Source organism: Vanellus vanellus (genome assembly GCF_965231255.1).
Source record: "Vanellus vanellus genome assembly, chromosome: 12".
Lineage (NCBI taxonomy): Eukaryota > Metazoa > Chordata > Aves > Charadriiformes > Charadriidae > Vanellus > Vanellus vanellus.
Genome location: NC_138917.1, coordinates 7612846 through 7631045, shown reverse-complemented (window position 1 = coordinate 7631045; position 18200 = coordinate 7612846). Strand labels below are relative to the sequence as shown.

The window sequence follows — 18200 nt, the reverse complement described above, 5'->3', positions numbered from 1 at the left end:
CATTTTCTTCAGCCTGTCACTTCAATTCTCTTTTGAGGAGGACTTATTTTCAGATTATATAATTACAATCCTGAAACGGCAGTTTTAAATATACATGACAGCTGTTTATTAAATTGAAATACATTTGAAATAAAATTTACTTCCCCTTCTCTTCACTGCAGAAGCAAAGGGCAGATTCTAGGGCCTCTTTTCTGTTGCAGTCCCTTAAAGCTGAAATATTTTCATGATTTTCAGTGGAATTATCCCCATTTCAAAGTCTAACTCTTTTCCCCTATGAGCACTCCTGTGCATTTAATCTGTAGTGTATATGTTACCTGGCTCGTCTAAGTGTACTTTCAAACTTTATGCAAGGCAACATTCTAATATAAATACTATAAAGAAAAATTAAGGTGGCAAGTATATTAAATTCTGATGTTGAAAATAACATCTCATCTAGGGCAGGTTGTGGTCCAGTATTTTAAAAATCATTAAATAAGCAGTGTCAGGCAACATAGACTGAAGTCATCACATGTTGTATGTCTAAAAAGAAAAGTCAACGTTCATAAATACTGCTCCATGGTACTATCAACGTACAAGGCAGAATTAATATTTTAGATGTAGGTATCTATTTGAAGGTGGTAGCACAATATGGCACAAACTTAAAGTGTTCACAAATCACTTTTCTGAGTGAGCAGTATCTCCCTTAAGAATGATTTGTATATGGTCTTGAAGGAGTCAACTTCTGCTTGTTTTGCAGTGAGAACGATGCATTACAGATTTCCTCTCAAGGAAATCAAGTTTGCCGTAAAAAAAATAAAAACATCCACGACACAAGACCGATCAAATTAAAGTCAAAAGCAAACTGTAAAAAGTAATCAGCAAAACTGAATTATATGCATAAACAGCAGCAGCTTGATCACTGACAGAGAATTCAGTGATCTTCCAGCAAGGAAAAAGAATCAGTCATTTAGAGAACCTTCATAGCCATATCAAAAAAGTATATAACGGCTATAAAGAAAAGGCTAACCCTTCTGTGGTAAATTAAACTTCTTCAATCCTACAGTAATTAACCACATGATTGAATGACTTCATTTATGCTTTAGATTCTGAGCTTCTGAAATGTTTATATATACGTAACATAGATGTACTGTCCAACATTTATAACTGAAAACAGATTAAAAGACTGTCACTAGTCTCTCTGGGATGTTACAGCTATATTTTAATTAAGATTCCAATTTCTGCACTTTGCTTAATATATAAAAATTAAAAACAAATAGACAAAAAGTTACATGAATGTATTACAAGTGGAACACTAGTGGATTCACCAGTCCAAAAGAAAAGCAGAGGAGAATTTGATTAACATGACTCTTTATAGTTATACGTGCTCGATTCAACAATTTATCTATGCCCAGGTCTCTTCAAAGGGATGTTTTTTCAGGATATTTCTGTGTATTTACCTGTGTTTATCTGTTCAAAACAAGAAAAGTTATAATTCAATCAAAGATACCAACATTATTCACATTCTGCCTTCTCAGATTACCTTTTAATTGATTTACTGAGCACGTAAACAGAAAACTAAAACCTAATGTTATTCATGTAGCCTAAGAAGGTTTTTTTTTAAACCTTGAATAGCGTTTTATATAACTCAATAGTACAGGCTGAGGACTATGGGATGTTGACACAACTAAATAGAGAAATGCTACGTAATACTTCACAGAATCCAAAGGAATACAATTACACTGAGAGTAAAAGCTGAACCCCCTCATCACACATTTTTATTCATGTTCTCGTAATTAAATACTCCAACACAAAGTATGGGTTCAAATAGGCAGAATTTGGAGAGAAAGAACTTTCTCGTTGATGGTATTAAGATAAAATCTCCTACAAAATAGCATATTTAAAATAATTTTTGCTACATACACTCTAAAAATAGAAAGTCATAAGAAAAGAAGAAAGATAAAGTGAAAATAAAATGAGCAAGATGAATCTGTTATCTCATTGGCATTTGGGGAATCAAAAGTAACATCCCATTGATGCTAGAGGAATTATCCCACAATAACGGCACTGGGAAATCTGAATTATGCCAGCAGAACACTAAAAATAACTGTATATGTATTTGGCAATACCTTTTTTGTTTTAAAAAAAAAAAGGGTTAAGGAATCGGGACCCAAACCACAGTTTTATAGCTAGATTCTTTTTTGGTATTAAACATTAACATAAGGGTTTTCTTTTCTTTGTTTTCTCTTGGGAAGATGACCAGTGTGTAACCCTAATTTCTGTCACTGGGTGATTCTGTCCCTTGGCAAGGTGTTAACAGAGCATACTGATGCATATGCATTTGGTCAATTTCCAACAATATTAGGGTTAGGTGTTGATTACAGTCACAGGTATGTAAGTATATATTTCATATGGCTCTCGACTAAAGGTAGAGTTGTTAATCACTCGATTTCCAAAGCTTTATCGTATTTGGGGAAAAGAAAGAATAGTGATTGAGTTTCATATTAAAGCACACAAAACTTTCTCTCCTGAAGTATCTCTGGGGTGACTCTTGTATAGTCCCAAGCACTCTGAGCTGTTACTCTGATGTAGCTAAGCAATTATTCCTATAGTGACTTTGAAGTAATTCCATTTACTTTTTGGTACTAACTGTACTTGAGTCATGCTGGTTGTAAACTGACTATTTCCAGATGTTTTTCTTTTTGGATCTCTTAAGCACCGAGAATTCTGAAAGTATTGATACTTGATGCAAAAACCCAAACTTTTAAGATAGAAAACTAGTTTTTTTCAAGCATTAACTGCAATACATCCCTATTACTTCTATAACAAGAAGGCATTCATCTTATCCAGACCACAAAACCTGTTTGAAAACCAGGCATATTTGAAAAAAAAAAAAAAAAAAAGAGAGTGTATTGGGATTAGTCAATAGAGACTTACTTCTGCCTTTCGTAGTCATATTCCTTGGCCCTAAGAAAGGATTGAAAAACGTGGGCAGTGAGAATCTTTCAGATTTTTCTCACCTTTTGGCCCTTCCAATCATCTCTCTCCTGAACTGAAAGCCCAGACATCTACAAAACACATGGTATGTCTCCAATGTGGAATTTCTAAGTTTTACTATCTTCCGCTGTAGCTGAACTTTATGACCATCAGGCCCTTCATACTAGCAGAATATGTACCAGCATTTAGTAACTAACCATCTCTCTCTGGAAAATGTGCCACTTGAAGTTTTTCTCGTTGTAAGTACACCACTTCTTTTCCTCTCTTAGACAGTCACTTGTCAGAGTGGGATTTTAACATCTAAACATCCATAGAGCTAATATTCCTTTCAATTTTTTAAATAAAGAAACTCTAGCCAAAAAAGATAACATTTCAGTTATCAGACGCTATTCAAAGTATATGGGCAGCTGATATCATGCTTTGTGTCACTCTTAGTGTCTTGAAGATGATATGGTTTAAATCTCTCTGCAATAAATCAGCGTCAGAGAAACTCACGATGTTTAGACGAGTGACATGTCTAGAGGTTCAGCAAACTATCTGCCACAGGAGCTAGTGATACCAAAATTTCTAACCCAGAACACGACAGGGAGCATATAAATGTTTCTCAGTGTAGCTACAAAGCGCTGCAAGTTTGAAAAATCATATTCACATCTTTTTGTGGAAAATATGGAGCTTTTCCAGAAAGCTATTATAGGAGTATATATTTTCAATTGATGCTGGGAGTCATCAATAGTTGAGACTCACCTGGTTTTCATACTATGGTGGATAACATACTAGAGGAATGAAGAGCCAATAGCCTACCTAAGAAATAAATCCAAGATCCTTATGAAGAACTAGGAGTGCTCTTTCTACCCTCAGTATCAGAGGGAAACACAGAGAAAACAGGTAGAAAAAGATTCCTTTGAGAGATGGCTTGGGATTTCATGTGGCTCATCTGCACACAGAAGGGAACCATGTCCTTGCAGAAGGACTTAACTGTCTGTTAAGTGGTTATTATTTATCCCACCTGCAATTTAAAAAGCTTAAGAAGTATATATAATGATTACTGCAGTTTGTATTGGATGAAACTGTAAAGGAGCACCTACGTGTGGACGTCAGCCAGTAGATCTGGCAGGATGATAATCTGGAGTCTGTAATAGCAAGGGGTTTCTACTTATAACATTGTTGTCAGTAAACCAGAGTTTAGAACTGCAAAGGAAAACCTGCTGTGGCCTCAACCATCAACACAGAGGAGCCAAAGCAGGAATTTGAAGGGACCTCCAGCAGTCACTAGGGTTTCGCAGCTAGTCATGGAATTTACTATATCACAAAACAAGTTAAAGTTGTCCAAGTGGGAATTCTGTCAGAGAAGACAAGACAAAACGATACAATTATTCCAACTCAGAGCTGATATGCTCCAAGGTATACATTTTCCCACAATCACTGTAAATATGAATATTTTAGAGGTTAATATGAAGATCAAATGTGGGATGCATTTGCTGAAAAGATTAATATCTTTTCATCAAAAATGAGTGTACTGTTGGTTCAGCATTTGCATTTAGATCGAGTAAGTAATAAGTATATTGACTGCTTAAGACACGTATCTCCAAAATGGAAAATATGGATAAAGAGGTTAGTGTCCATCTGCAGAAGTGGACAAGCTTTTTCTACTTCCTACTGCTACCCCATCAGAGAACTTAGACCCTATCAACAAAAATGCTGCAATTTACTTATCACAGCAGAACTGGTTGGATACTGTGAAAAGCATTTATGCGAACGTTCATTCCTTCACGCAAGCAGTGTATTGGTGAATATGTATCAGTGGGCTGCTGTTGACTTGAAAAATTGCTAGACACTGTACAGGCATTCGTCAGCGTATGGACAGGAATCAGTATTTGGTAGTTGTTATACACTGCTTTTTGTTGCAGTTGTTTAAAGCTTAGAGCCATCCAGCTAAGCGGGGAGGCTCAGCCAGCTATTACGTTATTACAAGCGGTCCACATAAACATGAGACGGATGGGCTAATGTAACTCCAGATTTCTCATCGTATACAGCATAAGGCTTTCAGATCCATGCTTCCCAGTAGTAAAGAGAGGGAAAGGTATATATCATTCAAATATGGTAGATTGATACACCAAGATGGGTTCAAACAGTTACAGAATATAGCACTTGCTTACTGAAATGGTGGCATGGCTTGTGCAGGCACACCGAGTGTCAATCTCACTGGAGAACATACATTTCATTTACCTGACTCTAGCCCAGGGTTTCTCAGAATCACAGAATATTTGAATTGGTTTTCTTGAGAAGACATGTTTAAAAACGTATGTGACAGCATATAATCCAGCACGTAGCAGATATCTCAAACTATTTGCTAACTTTAATTCAAATTAAGCACAGCAGTTCCTGTCTAAAGCAAAAGCATATTACTCGTCAAACTGTGAGAAGTAAAGTAAATATTTCACCCAAGTAACTGTGGTGGCAGCTTTCTTATAGTATTTTGGTCATATAAAATTTATACAAATCATGCAACTACTTTCCTGCAGAGCAGAGAGGTCTGTAAAACTGGCAAAACAGCACTGTGAGTAAGTAGAAAAACTGATTTCCATATAGGAAATTTAAGAGTTGATTCTACAAGATTACAAGTGTTTTCTCCTCCTATGCATATGAGGAGCATTATTTTTTCTTCCACTGCAGGGAAGTGTCCCTTTGAAATGGACTCTCCATCCCTGAAATGCAAAATTTGGGACATTTCCTCAAGGTTTCTTTCCTCTTCCCCCCCGCCCTTTTTTTTTTTTAAACTGTTGTGCTCTATTTCAGGTCATTTAGACCATACACTTTGATGGAGGGCATCCTTCTTCTCTGAATTTATGAATCAAAATGTATTCTCCAATGGATACCTGGAGGTATAATTTGCCTCCTAACAGTCTTCAATCTTTATTGCTGACACATTCAAGGATGCCTAACTCCCATAAGAAAAAAACCCACATTAATCTTCAAAAATACATCCTTACCTGCCTTCTGAAAATGAAAATAGATGTTCTTTGACAAATTATCTGAGTTTCGCTGCAAACCCTGAGGATCGTGCACTTTTGGAAACAATTTTGAATCTGAAAAATTTATAAATAAAAATACGCTGGGAGATTCAGGCCATACAAATCCTGCATGGTGCTAAGTACTTCCTTGGAGGCATGGAGCTCTCAGCTTCCCTCAGCAGATGTCAACAGAAATCAAAAGCACTCAGCAGCTTGCTGGATGTAATCTGTGGGATCCTACATGCACTTTTTCTGCATACAGGTGAAAATTACTTATTTACTTAATGCTTTTGTAGGTGATACTACACTATGGAAATATCTTCAAAGCACACACTGTCACCCATATGTGGTAAATCAAACACCCATTAAATTATTACCAAAGTTAAAAAAATAAAATAACTAGGTTGATGATCTGAAAGCAGACTGGCAACTCAAAGAAAAGACCTAAGACGACCTTTCTGTTTCTAGATAGTGCAAGAAAGAAAACAACCCTAAAGAGAGCGGGATGCCTTTCGTATTACATATTCTTTCTGCTGCCTTATGCGCAGAAGAGCTTTAGAATAGCCTTTGAAGGGGAGGTCACTTCGCACACATGGGAGCATTCACATCTTCATGCTCTCAGTTTAGCAAGAGACCTAATAAATGCCAATCACAGAAAAAGAAATGTTGAAGGCTTGTAGGAATTTAACAAAATTGTCTTCATGTTGAGCCTTGTAGCTAAAAGAACAAGCACATGCACAGCTCAGGTTCACCAGAAACAAGTTAGTTATTTCCCTTTTCCTTTCTTTTAAATTTTATTTTATCTTAACATTGTCTACTCAGAATATACTTTTCATTCTAATGTATTACCAGAAAAGAATGTTTGATTTGATTTTCATCTCCTTAAAATTATTAACCTTGATGCTTACCTATGCATGCTTAGATTCTCCCACATATATTCAATTGCATATAAAAATGAGCTCTCTAAATGGCCAAACTTTATTTTACTTTAGGATAAATACCTGGATTTTGATTCTTTGCATTGAAACAAGAAGTTCTGAGGCTATGCCATAGCAACTTTTCTGAAAATGTTGAAGCATGGAAAAATAATATGGACTACACAGTATGTGCAAAACCTGCCAGATACTTTGCATCTCCACATCTCAGTGTCTCCCACTAGGCAATACCCCCAGTCTTCTGTTCCCCTTGATGCACAAACATAAAATAAATTATATTTTAAAAATAAAAGAGACCAAAACCAAAACAAAGCCCCAAACAATTTATATTTTCTTAATTTGTCTTAAATGAAATGGAAAATTTCCCAAAATCATCAAGGTCCAAGCAGTGGTAAAACTTACTAAAAACGATGGAAAATATGAGTAATTTTAATCAGTGTTTTAACATCCTGTAAAAAAGTTCATATCAACCTCTGTTGCATACACATATGACATGAATGAGAAATAGTTTTCTCCCTTCTCCATGTCCATCCTAGAGAAATTTTTACTTCAATTCAGCTTCCTAATCGGTGTCCAGGGCTAATACAGTTTTAAATAATATAAGTACAAGAAACAACTTAGAACAATCCACTTTTGACTGGTACTCATTTTTAAGATTCAAATGGAAAATAAATAGAGCTAGCAAAAGACAGAAAAATCACAGGCAAATGACCCAATTTAAAGTTTAAGTAAAATCTAGGAGAAGCTGCTAGTTTTAATTGGCAGTCATGAATAATCAGATTCACCAGGACCAATTTTTGCAGTCTCTGAAACTGTGGAATTTCCCAGCAGAAATGCACTTCACCACCACCTTATAAATACTGTGTGTACCTTCATGAGCTACACCCAGTTACCTGCAAATACTGTTGACTCAAGTCCCATTCATCAAAAAGGATCAGCTTAGTTGTTCAACATCCATTCTCTTTTCCAAGAAATGGAAAACATCAATGAAAAACTTTGCTGTTCCCTGCATGTGTCTACTGTAATACATTCTCCACCAAGATGCCACCAAAAGAAGGCCAAGAACTGAGAAGGTAAAATCATTCCCCTCTCCTGTTCACAAATGCTGTTTCATATGGTCTTTGTCCAACCATCATTCAATGCCTCTGTCTACATTTTTTTGTCCTCTGATGTTACACGCTGACTAGCAAGGCTTTCAGAGGAAAGATTGTTTCTTTGTCCCATGTTTCTACAATGCACTTCATAGATGATTGTGACAAATAGCCAAAACCTTTAAGATCTACAAAGGTTCACCAGAGAAAATATAATAACAACCAGGCACTAACATCAGCTGATACCCTACAGAGGACTGGCAAATAGTAGTCCCTCCTGCCCACCAACTTTCCAGCACCCTGAAAGTCACTTCTCCAAGCCTGGTGATATGCAGATACCTTATTCCCTAAGCAGTAGCTAGACAGACATTTCCTCCTCCATATGTTACTCCTGTCTCTCTCCACCTGAGGCAAACAATTCTTTTACAATAATTCAATTACATGAGCTACACAGAAATACATAAGAGATATTTGTATAGTATCAAGGTTATGTTGGTACCCAGAATTGTTCCAGATAGGATCACTAGGCCGCTTGTGCCTAAAAGCTGCTATTACAGTTAAAAATAGGAGTTATACATCTTGGACCATGAATGGCTAACTGCACAGATCGAAAATAGGAGGCGTGAGTACCAATTTCTACACAAGACAAACATAAACAGGAAGGGGGAGACGAGGCTGAACCCACAAAGATAACAGAGAGCACAATACAGAGCATCATGTGACGAAATGGAAAAAAATACTTTTTCCCAAGCCTTTTACCTGACAAGACAATATTAGACTGGACTTCAACTGCAGATAATGCTTGGGTTTAGTGTTAAAATTTTACGCAGCTCTACATTTTGGCTTATAAAACGTACAGCATTTGCAGCAACAACAAAATTACTTTGCAGTTTCAACAAGACCACAGCTTGCCATGTCACCTTCAAAGTAAAGGTATTGCGTTGACTATTATTAAAAATCACGAGGAATTCAGATCTTGCTTTCAGGATACACTACCCAGCTGTAATACCTGTTCAATTGAGGCCAGACTTCTTGTATGCAGACAGCATCATTATTTCATGAATCACCAGTGACCTTTGGAAGATACTAGGAAAAGCAGGCATGTTCATTCCCTTCCATTGATTTTCTAATTTTGAGTAAATTGGTTTAATCTGGGGAATGGTTATCTATTAGGAATAAAAATACCTAAACTGACTTTAGAAAACAGTATAAAGCTTTTGAACTGAAACAATGAATTTAGAAAGGAAACGAGGCAAAAATGTAGTGATTATATAAATCTTAACTTGGGCATGATTCTTTGGCCTGCCACACAAGTGTGAAAGAATTGGAATCTCTCTAAACTTAAAAGACAGATCTACAGGCCCAGACCTTAGTTCTACTGCACTATGTGTCTGGTTTACCTCAAACCAGGACACCGTTAAATATCTGCTGTTGGAAAAGCCTGCAGGAAAACTACTCACCTAAAATGGGCATCACTTTCATCTGGTTAAAATGAGAAATAACGTGCTGAATATTGAGAAGATCTGGAATCTAACCAACTTAGAGGACAAGTTCAGTAAATCAGCACATACCTGAAACAGCCTGCAAGAAAAGAACTTGGTGGTCTCCAGGAACCTAAGAGCACACAGGGCTACATAATTGAAGGAAATGGTGATTTATAGCGTAAGTGTTTAGGTCATCGTTGTATTGGTGCCCAGATCTCAACATATTCTGAAAACTAAACCCTAACAGATTGGCTCTACTTTATTATCTTCTGAACATGAAATGATCATACCTAAGCTTGCTTTGCTACCAATTTATGTTCTCATAATGTTAATGACCTATAATAGACATAGATTTTGGCACTATGGTAATGCTCCTTAAAACCATGTGCAGACTACTTGTCCTCTTACTATTCCTTTTTGTATTTTAATTTTCTGCCTATGGGGTACTAAGTTAATTAGTCCATTAAGTCCACTCAAGAAAAAGAAAAGTCTAGAAAAGGATTTAAAGCACCAAGCTGCAACAATCTCATAGCAAGCTATATACGCAATTAGTTTTTTTTTTTTTTAATTCCAAACTGTCAGTTCATAACTCTAAGTTGAATTCCACTGAGATCTTTGCTCTCATCATCTAACATTAAATGCCTTGCCCAGATATTATGAACTCTTAGATTTATAAATATTGATCAGAGCATATAACTTCTTATGCCCAAATAAGAAATAAACAAAACTCTTAAAAGGCTCCTTAAAGTTGAACTTCTGAATCCCCACAACCGCAATACTCTGAACTTCTTTTCACATCACAGAAGATGATGATTATAGGCACAAACATTAAAATGTCAGACTGGCAAGAGGAAAATGTTCACTTACCTCACGATCCAACAGTACAGGTGACACAACTGTAACAATATCTCCCTTTTCTGGGTCAATATAGAACATATTTGGAGATGGTTTGGTAGGTGTCTGTTTGAGGATGTTATACCGCAGAAGAGCATTGTCTGTGCTAGAGTCATCAGCATCAAATGCAGTCATACGCATCACTGTCGTTCCTAAGGGAAAAGCGGACAGACAACAGAATGCAGTCAGCAAGAACATGTAAAATTATGCTGCCTTCACATGTGAGAACCAGGTGGGTACAATACATAATTACCTCATCACAACCACTAAGGGGTTTCACCTGAAATTTAGTCTGTACTTGCATTTGTATTATTTTCACCTGCTACTGAGCCAACAACAAAAGACTAGTGTTTCTGGTTTGCAGCAGACATATGACTAACTTAAGTTCCCTATATTTGAATGCTTTGTTGCCATCCATATTAATTGCATTTCACTAAATGAACTACAGATATTTTATTTTCACATTAAATTCTACAGGTAGTCTACAGGATATTTATGATGAAGATGACAATGCTGAAATAAGAGCAAGATCTCTGTTTTCACTTTAAAGTCTTGCACAGTTTCAGAATTGGTTGAAGATTATCATTTCTGTCAATAAGAAATTTTGTAATGATTAAAGCCTACATTATTCTAATTTCAATTTGTGCAAATTTATGGGCTTATTGTTCCAGCATCAATAAAAAGACCCCACATCTCTATTGTCAGGCCATCCTTCAAGTGATGAAGGGGTTTTTAACATGAAAATCCTATAGCATACTGTTCTGCTATAGAGTTCAATAACGTAAACGCCCTCGACTCCACAGATTCCTAAATGATGTACAGAGGAGAAATCTCACTCTTCTAAAGCACAGTTAATACAGGGAGGACTGAGATGCTGCCAACTCTCTACTTAGCTAGTGGAACACATACTCCTGCATCACCGGATCAAGTCTTTTCCTCTCCCTTAGACAAGAACACCAGAAGCTGACACAGACTACGAAATTCTCTCATAGCATTCTTTTATTTGCTTTGTACAGTACATTGAGAACCAAAGAAAGGAAGCAATTAGACACCTGGGCTGAACGGTGAGATATTCACCCCTACAACATTATGATTTCTTAATCGGTTCATTTATAGGTATAAATGTAAGTATTATTTTAAAAAAAAAAACAACAACTAACTAAAAGCAATATATCATCCCACCAAAACTAAAGTGGTTTTGGTAATACTGACCTGAAGAAAGAATAAAATCCTACCAAATAACAAAAAAGTCATGATCAAATCAACAACCTTGTTTCAGCAGTGGATCAAAGCTAAGCAACAGATTAATGCAAAAGGTATTAGCAAACTTTATACCAATAAGGAATCTAGGAAGGTATCCATTCTTTTGCCTAAAAATCCCAACTAAAACAATTTATCAGATTCCATCAACTATATGATTTGCATTTAAGTAGCTTAGCACTGAAACAATATTATCTAATGTGTGAACCACAATGTTGAACTTATAATTCTTTGTTAGAGATTAATTCTTATGTGGTGGCTAACCCTTTCTTTTCCTCCACAGACTTTCAGTAGGCAAATAGTATTTTAAAATATGATGAGGAAAAAAGTTTCAAATACAACATTTTCATTTCTTAACAGGTCTGTAAGACTATATCATCTATTCTCAGTATCTGCATAGCTTTTTGTGGCAAAATAATCACAAGTGCTTAAAACCTTCTGGTACAGACAAGGCCTAAGACATTACATTGGAAGTTCCTGTAGAACAGAAATACGCATCGTTCATGTACAATGATAAACAGTGAATTTATATTCTTTGTGAAGGTCTTGAAGCATAGATCACTTAAAACTCTAAAAATGAAATAATGTGGTAAAAGTAAAAACAAACCGGGTTCACTTATAGCCTGAAATAACAACTGCCTGGTTCACTGCTAAGCAAACACAACTGGCTTGTTTAGATATGTTTCTTCTTTTTTTTTTGTTTTGCTGTACTTCCCAGAGTACAAAGTATTGCCTCTTATTGTAGTGACCTTGAATATAAGCTCTCAAAGGTTTTGCTTCATTGCTACTTCAGGCAGAGTTACCCTCTTGAGAAAAATAACAGACATCTGACAGCACGTTGGTTTTATTCACCGGTGATTAAAGGTCAGACAGCTCAAAAAGAAGCTTACCACTGGATACCATGCCATGTCTTCCAATATTACAAGATGATCCTAGCCCTGATGTTTTCACCTACTTTGTTTCAGACTTTTTCAGAAGAAAAAAGAAAAAAAGAGCAGGTTTCTGTTTTAAAGAATGAAGATTCACCCTCTTTTCACAAGTACAACACACTGTGCTTTTTTTTTAGATATTTATCGCATTTTGAGAAGATCATTTATATCCATATTAGTGTGTTTCGTGAAAATCTTCTAAGTCATAAGACTTCCGTGAAATAAATATGAATTAAGGCAAATCTTCAAGGGATCTTAAAGAGTCCCCAAGTAAAAGTGAAATTCAATGGGTTTTGGTACGCAACTCTTTCCAGAAAAATTCAATTTAATAAGATGCCGTAACTCAAGTACATTAGCCTATATTATAAATGAATATACAGTTGCCACCATTATTAATCTATTAGAGGAGCTGATGCTCAGCAGGGATTTAGAAACTGATTAAAATATATACTTAGGTAGAAATCATATTTTGACAGTTGTCCTAGACAGTTCTACTGAAATATTTCTGATTATAAGAATGTGGAAGGCACTTGTAGATTTTAAGATCTGATAGAAATCCCCAAATCTCTAGTTATTCTAGCATAAAACTGGCCTAATACAATGGCTGAATCCGATTCTGGTTTGGCAGCTGCAGTTCTTTAACCTTTCAACTCACTGGACATTATCTTGTTCTGTGCAATCATACCTCTGGTGCATACAGATAAGAAATTCCAGCAACTCAGAAGAGCAGAATTTTACCCCCTTTTTGCATAGGAATGCTAGCTCCAGGAGGAAAGCTGTAGAGAATTAATTTGTTTTTCTGTTGCTTCTGTCAAAAGTTTTGAGACATTGGTTTCTAGCTACCATCAAAGTGGCATTTAGATTTAAGTAGAAGTTATTCTATTCTTACAAGTTCATATAACAGATATAAAAATGCACATAAAATTTGGGGTTATCTTTAGATGTCACTGTGCATTAGCGTAGTCTATACAAAGTTTTACCTGTTTTTTTTTCATGAACATCAACACAAAAAAACTACACCTCTTTAAACATCAGCTATATGCTGGCATCAGTACAACAACCAGAGGAGCTGCTAAATACTGTGGCTGAAAACACAAAGGAAGCCCTTGCACTGAGTTGAGAGCTGGTGGTAGGCTTCTGCAGCCATGCTGAGAATGGCTTGTCCTCAGAAACATGTCCTTTATGCTCTCGTGCTCACAAGCAGGTGTGCAAACAAACCAGAGGTCAATGCTGTCCATTCATTTTAAAGCACAGTGGTACCTACTCTATATTTTATTCCATTAAAACAAAACAAACAAAAAAAACCCACATTAACAAAAAGCTAGAATGGGCTAGTATTTGTGGTTGATGCCTCAAAAATCACAGCAGCTTTAAACCAGCAGCTAAAATATATTCCAGGGACCTTTTGGAGAAGTCCGATAGCTACCTTTCCAGGGAAGAGCTTTTCTATCCTAGTTGAGGTGATCAAAGAGAGAACATGCATGACCATACATTTGGGATTGGACCACCACAAAAGATGATGTTTATAGAAATCTCTTTCCTAAAAATACAGTGACACAAATTTTTATTTTAAAAGGCTCTACAGCATACATTCGGTCCAAAAGAGTTTAATTCAAGATGCACGCTTCCTCAGTATTACTCCTTCATCATAAAGTTTTATTCTTCATAAAAGATTCATTTCCCCAGACCCATAAACTGACTACTTCTAATTCAGTGTCATTTTATAAATACTTCCATTCCTGGCATCAATCAAATGCAGCTGGCTTTCAAGCCACAAAACAACAGCTTGCTACATTATCATGTTAAACAATATATATTAACTTATCAAGCTGAGAAAGAAATGTCTGCAAAATCAGCAGCTTTATAGTTCTGCCAATGATGTGCAGATACTCACTGAGGCAGTCTCTCTCAGTAAAGGTATAGTTACGCCTTGGTATAGTTCAATATTCATGGTTTATTTGTCACACCTTCTGGGCAGTTTCACTATTACCATAATCTCTCAAAACCTCAACTTGCACCTCCCAGAGTTCCTCATTGATCAGATATATATCCCACTAGCCAAGTCATTGCTCCAGAGGCTGCAGCTATCAATCTGTTGATTGCTTATTTGGCCTGTAACTTGGCTTAGAAATATTGGCAAATAACTCCCCTTAGGCATTAAGAAGTAAAACACAATGCTTGCACAATTTTGTGGTGATTGGAGCAGATAGTTCTTGGGAAAAGCTCTTTGGCATTTTTTTATTTACCTCTTAATAACCTATTTCCTTCTTTTCCTTCTTTCTTTCCTTTTTTTTTTTTTTTTTTGATAGTTCTTGGGAAAAGCTCTTTGGCATTTTTTTATTTACCTCTTAATAACCTTTCTATTTCCTTCTTTTCCTTCTTTCTTTCCTTTTTTTTTTTTTTCTTCTGTCAAGATGCCAAGAGAACATCAGCAACAGTTCAGCTGATGGTTGAGATTACTACTACTTCCCTATGCCTTTTATTTATTTATTTATTTATTTAGCTGCCAGGTTTACAAAAAGGACTGGAATGTAGTGGAAGTGTGGCCTATTTCTAGCTTGAATAAATGTGATTAAGTGTCTTAAGCCTACAGCCTTGACTCTGAATTTGAATACTAACATTAAAATACATTAAAAGGACTCAACAATTTTGAGAGCTGCAGTACTCAAAAATTTCACACTGGAGTTTACTCATGTTATTTTCACTCTTTTTGTGAGTCTCCACTGTATGTTCAGGATGTTAAATGTTTTCTACATGTGCTAGAGAAAGGGAAGGGTCTACTTTCCTAATTAACGTGACTGGATTGCTGAGTTTTATTTCCACCTTTTCCACAAGTTCAGATGTACCTCCATACACTGATAATAATCAGTTGCACAATGGTATACTTTCAAAAAGTAGAGCTATTTTAACCCAAGAAGGAGAACAAAGAATGAAAAATGAGATGAAAAAGGAAGAAATCAAGAGGGTTACCTATATCTCTACAGCACATTACATTTATTGTGAGAGGAAAAAAAAAAAAAAGACACCAACTTTCAGAAAATGGAGCAAAGGAAGATACCATTCTGACTACTATACGTATCAAAAGACACCAACTTTCAGAAAATGGAGCAAAGGAAGATACCATTCTGACTACTATACGTATCGTAAATAATTACATGTTTGACTGTCATTTTGTACTTTAAAGACAACAAGCCCCAGGGAAGCAAAACAAATATAAGAAAGGTCTATTATGACTCCAATCAAGTGCATTTGAATTGCAACTACAGTTATTAACTTATACGCGTTATTAAAAACTTGAAGGCCTTGCTCAATAGAGAAGACATTTAGTAAGAATTAATAAGTTCGGTCTTTTAGCATATCTTATATCTGTATAGGGCAGAACTTTTTCATGTTGTCTGTTTAGATGTCTGGCAAATTTAAGATATGCAGATACTTTTTAAACTAGTTTAGATGGTATCACTGATCAATAGACCGGGCATGACAACGTATTGCAGTCAGCAGGAGTGGAGCGATGCATTGGTGAACTGTCAATTGTGGAATGAATAATAAACAAACTTCCGTTGATACACAAAAACTTCTGTAATGTTAAATAGAAATGAAGAATTGTTAAGAATTGCTACTATCTGTAGAGAGTTAATGCATTCAGAAAGCATATAAATTCAGTAAGAAATAATGGGACATTCCTAGTTGAACATTATGACAAAACAGTGAAGTTTTATGGGCAGGTCAACCTTTAGCAATACTAGTATTTAACCTTTTTTCTCGTGAATAACGCACCTGCTTTGGTAATATAAATTATTCAGTGCTGGGATTTTTTGAGAATGAGTTACACACAGTACTGTCCCTAGCCACACTGTAGGGTAGGGTGTCACATGACTGAAAACGATGTTAAGAGCTTTCAGGTATCTGCTGCTCCAGGCGAGACACTGATATATGAAATGTCAGTAAATGAATTTGCATTAGTTGAAGTTATGTGACATGGATGCTACTTTGGTATATTGTGCTTTGTTTCTAGTGCTATGATTGTTTCTTTCTTCAGGGTAAAATTGTTGGGTGAAAACTCTGAAAATTGTTAGCCCCACTAAGGATTCCCAAATCATGCATATATTATCAGTCCATACAAGGTTATGAGATTTTGTGGTAGCATATGTATACTGAAAATTTTGCTCTACTGTGTGCAGATACAAGAAATTATGAAGCAAGTAAAAAGAGCATTATTTATCCCTTCATAATACTAAGATCCCCATCACGGATCTTGTGTTGTACAAAATATGAAACTTGTGGTCCCTGATTGGGATAACATTTTAGACACTGTGCAGTCTTCCCTCACAAAAAAAAAAAATGCATGTGGTCTTTCCATGTGTCTGATAGACTACAGATAGCATGAAATAGGCAGTTCCATGAGGAGCAAAATCAATGAAGGTTCATTTCCTATCCGGTATTGTCCAAAGGCTCATCTCCTGGATGGATAAGATGTCGTCTTAGAGGAGCTAACGTCAGTCATTCCCTTAGCAAGAATCATTAATAGGATCTTTTTCTCCTTTATTTTCATGAGACTTATATGAATTTAAGGTACTCCTTCAGACAACTTTATCGCTATGAGAAAATTAGTAGAAACTAATTGATGAGTTCCAAAGTTTTGAGGGACAGACTGCCAGCCAGACAGGTATAAACACATGCTAAAAGTTAACTTATTCAGATGGCTTCTTATTTTTATGCACTAGTTTATTTTCATTGTGCATCTGTATTCAAACTCAAAAATAAAAACGATTCCCAAGCAGTCAGTCCATCAAGGCAAAGCAATAGGCTGTTTTTCCTCTGTGCCAAACGTACTACTTATGAAGCTTCCCCCCTCATCTGAGCATATACAGGTATAGAAGTAACAACAGAAACCTTGATATGTGGTGACGTAGCTATTAAAGGCTTTTATGTAAGAGGAAGAGGGCTGGTTGGTGGAAAAGTTCTCTATTTCAGAGTACATGTCAAACTCCTCAACTTAAAAAAAAATAATTAACTTTTCACATTTAAAAAATAAAAGGGTTTAATATTTTAACACAGAGGGTTCCTGAGAAAGAAAGGAAAACGCTATGATGTGTTCCTGAACCAAGTTTATCCTTTCTTAAATGTGCATCTAAAATTCCAGATAACAGGAATAAAGCAAACGGGAGAGGAATAGTGACTGTTGTACTGCTGTTAGAAGCTCCTCACCAAATTATACCTACTACAACTCCATCTTCCCCTAACCAGTTCTTCCAGTTCTACTTGACATCATTGTTACCCCCCAAGGAAACACTTCCTTGCTTACACATGGGGAAGGCTTCACGCTTGTTCACCTACGGCCTCTTCAGATGGAGTGGGAATTAAAAATTTAGTGAAAGAGGACTTATAACAATAGAGCTGTAGATGAAAAAACAATGTCCTTTCTCCAGATATGAAGAGGCTGCAGATTTAAGCAAATCACCCAAGATTTTTTCTTAACTGGGATTCTGCCCCAGTTCTGGATGAGTAGTAAAAATGTCGCACTCTCATGTCTGCTTCTCTTTTGAACAGTGAAGTCTATTAAGAGACGGCATGAATTACTTCTTGGATCATGACCATAAGCTATAAAAAGTCCCACTGTTCT

At 36.1% G+C, this 18200-nt stretch overlaps 1 protein-coding gene across 2 annotated transcripts in view; it reads right to left on the bottom strand.

Moving 5' to 3' along the window:
- CDH13 (cadherin 13) overlaps positions 1-18200 on the bottom strand; it is a gene marked incomplete at its 3' end in the record, with an annotated part of 498288 nt that overhangs the window by 140799 nt on the left and 339289 nt on the right. For both annotated transcript variants that reach the window (XM_082489177.1, XM_082489176.1), the window contains exon 7: positions 10362-10540. In XM_082489177.1, coding sequence (XP_082345303.1) covers positions 10362-10540 — 179 coding nt within the window. The remainder of the gene's footprint in view (positions 1-10361; positions 10541-18200) is intronic.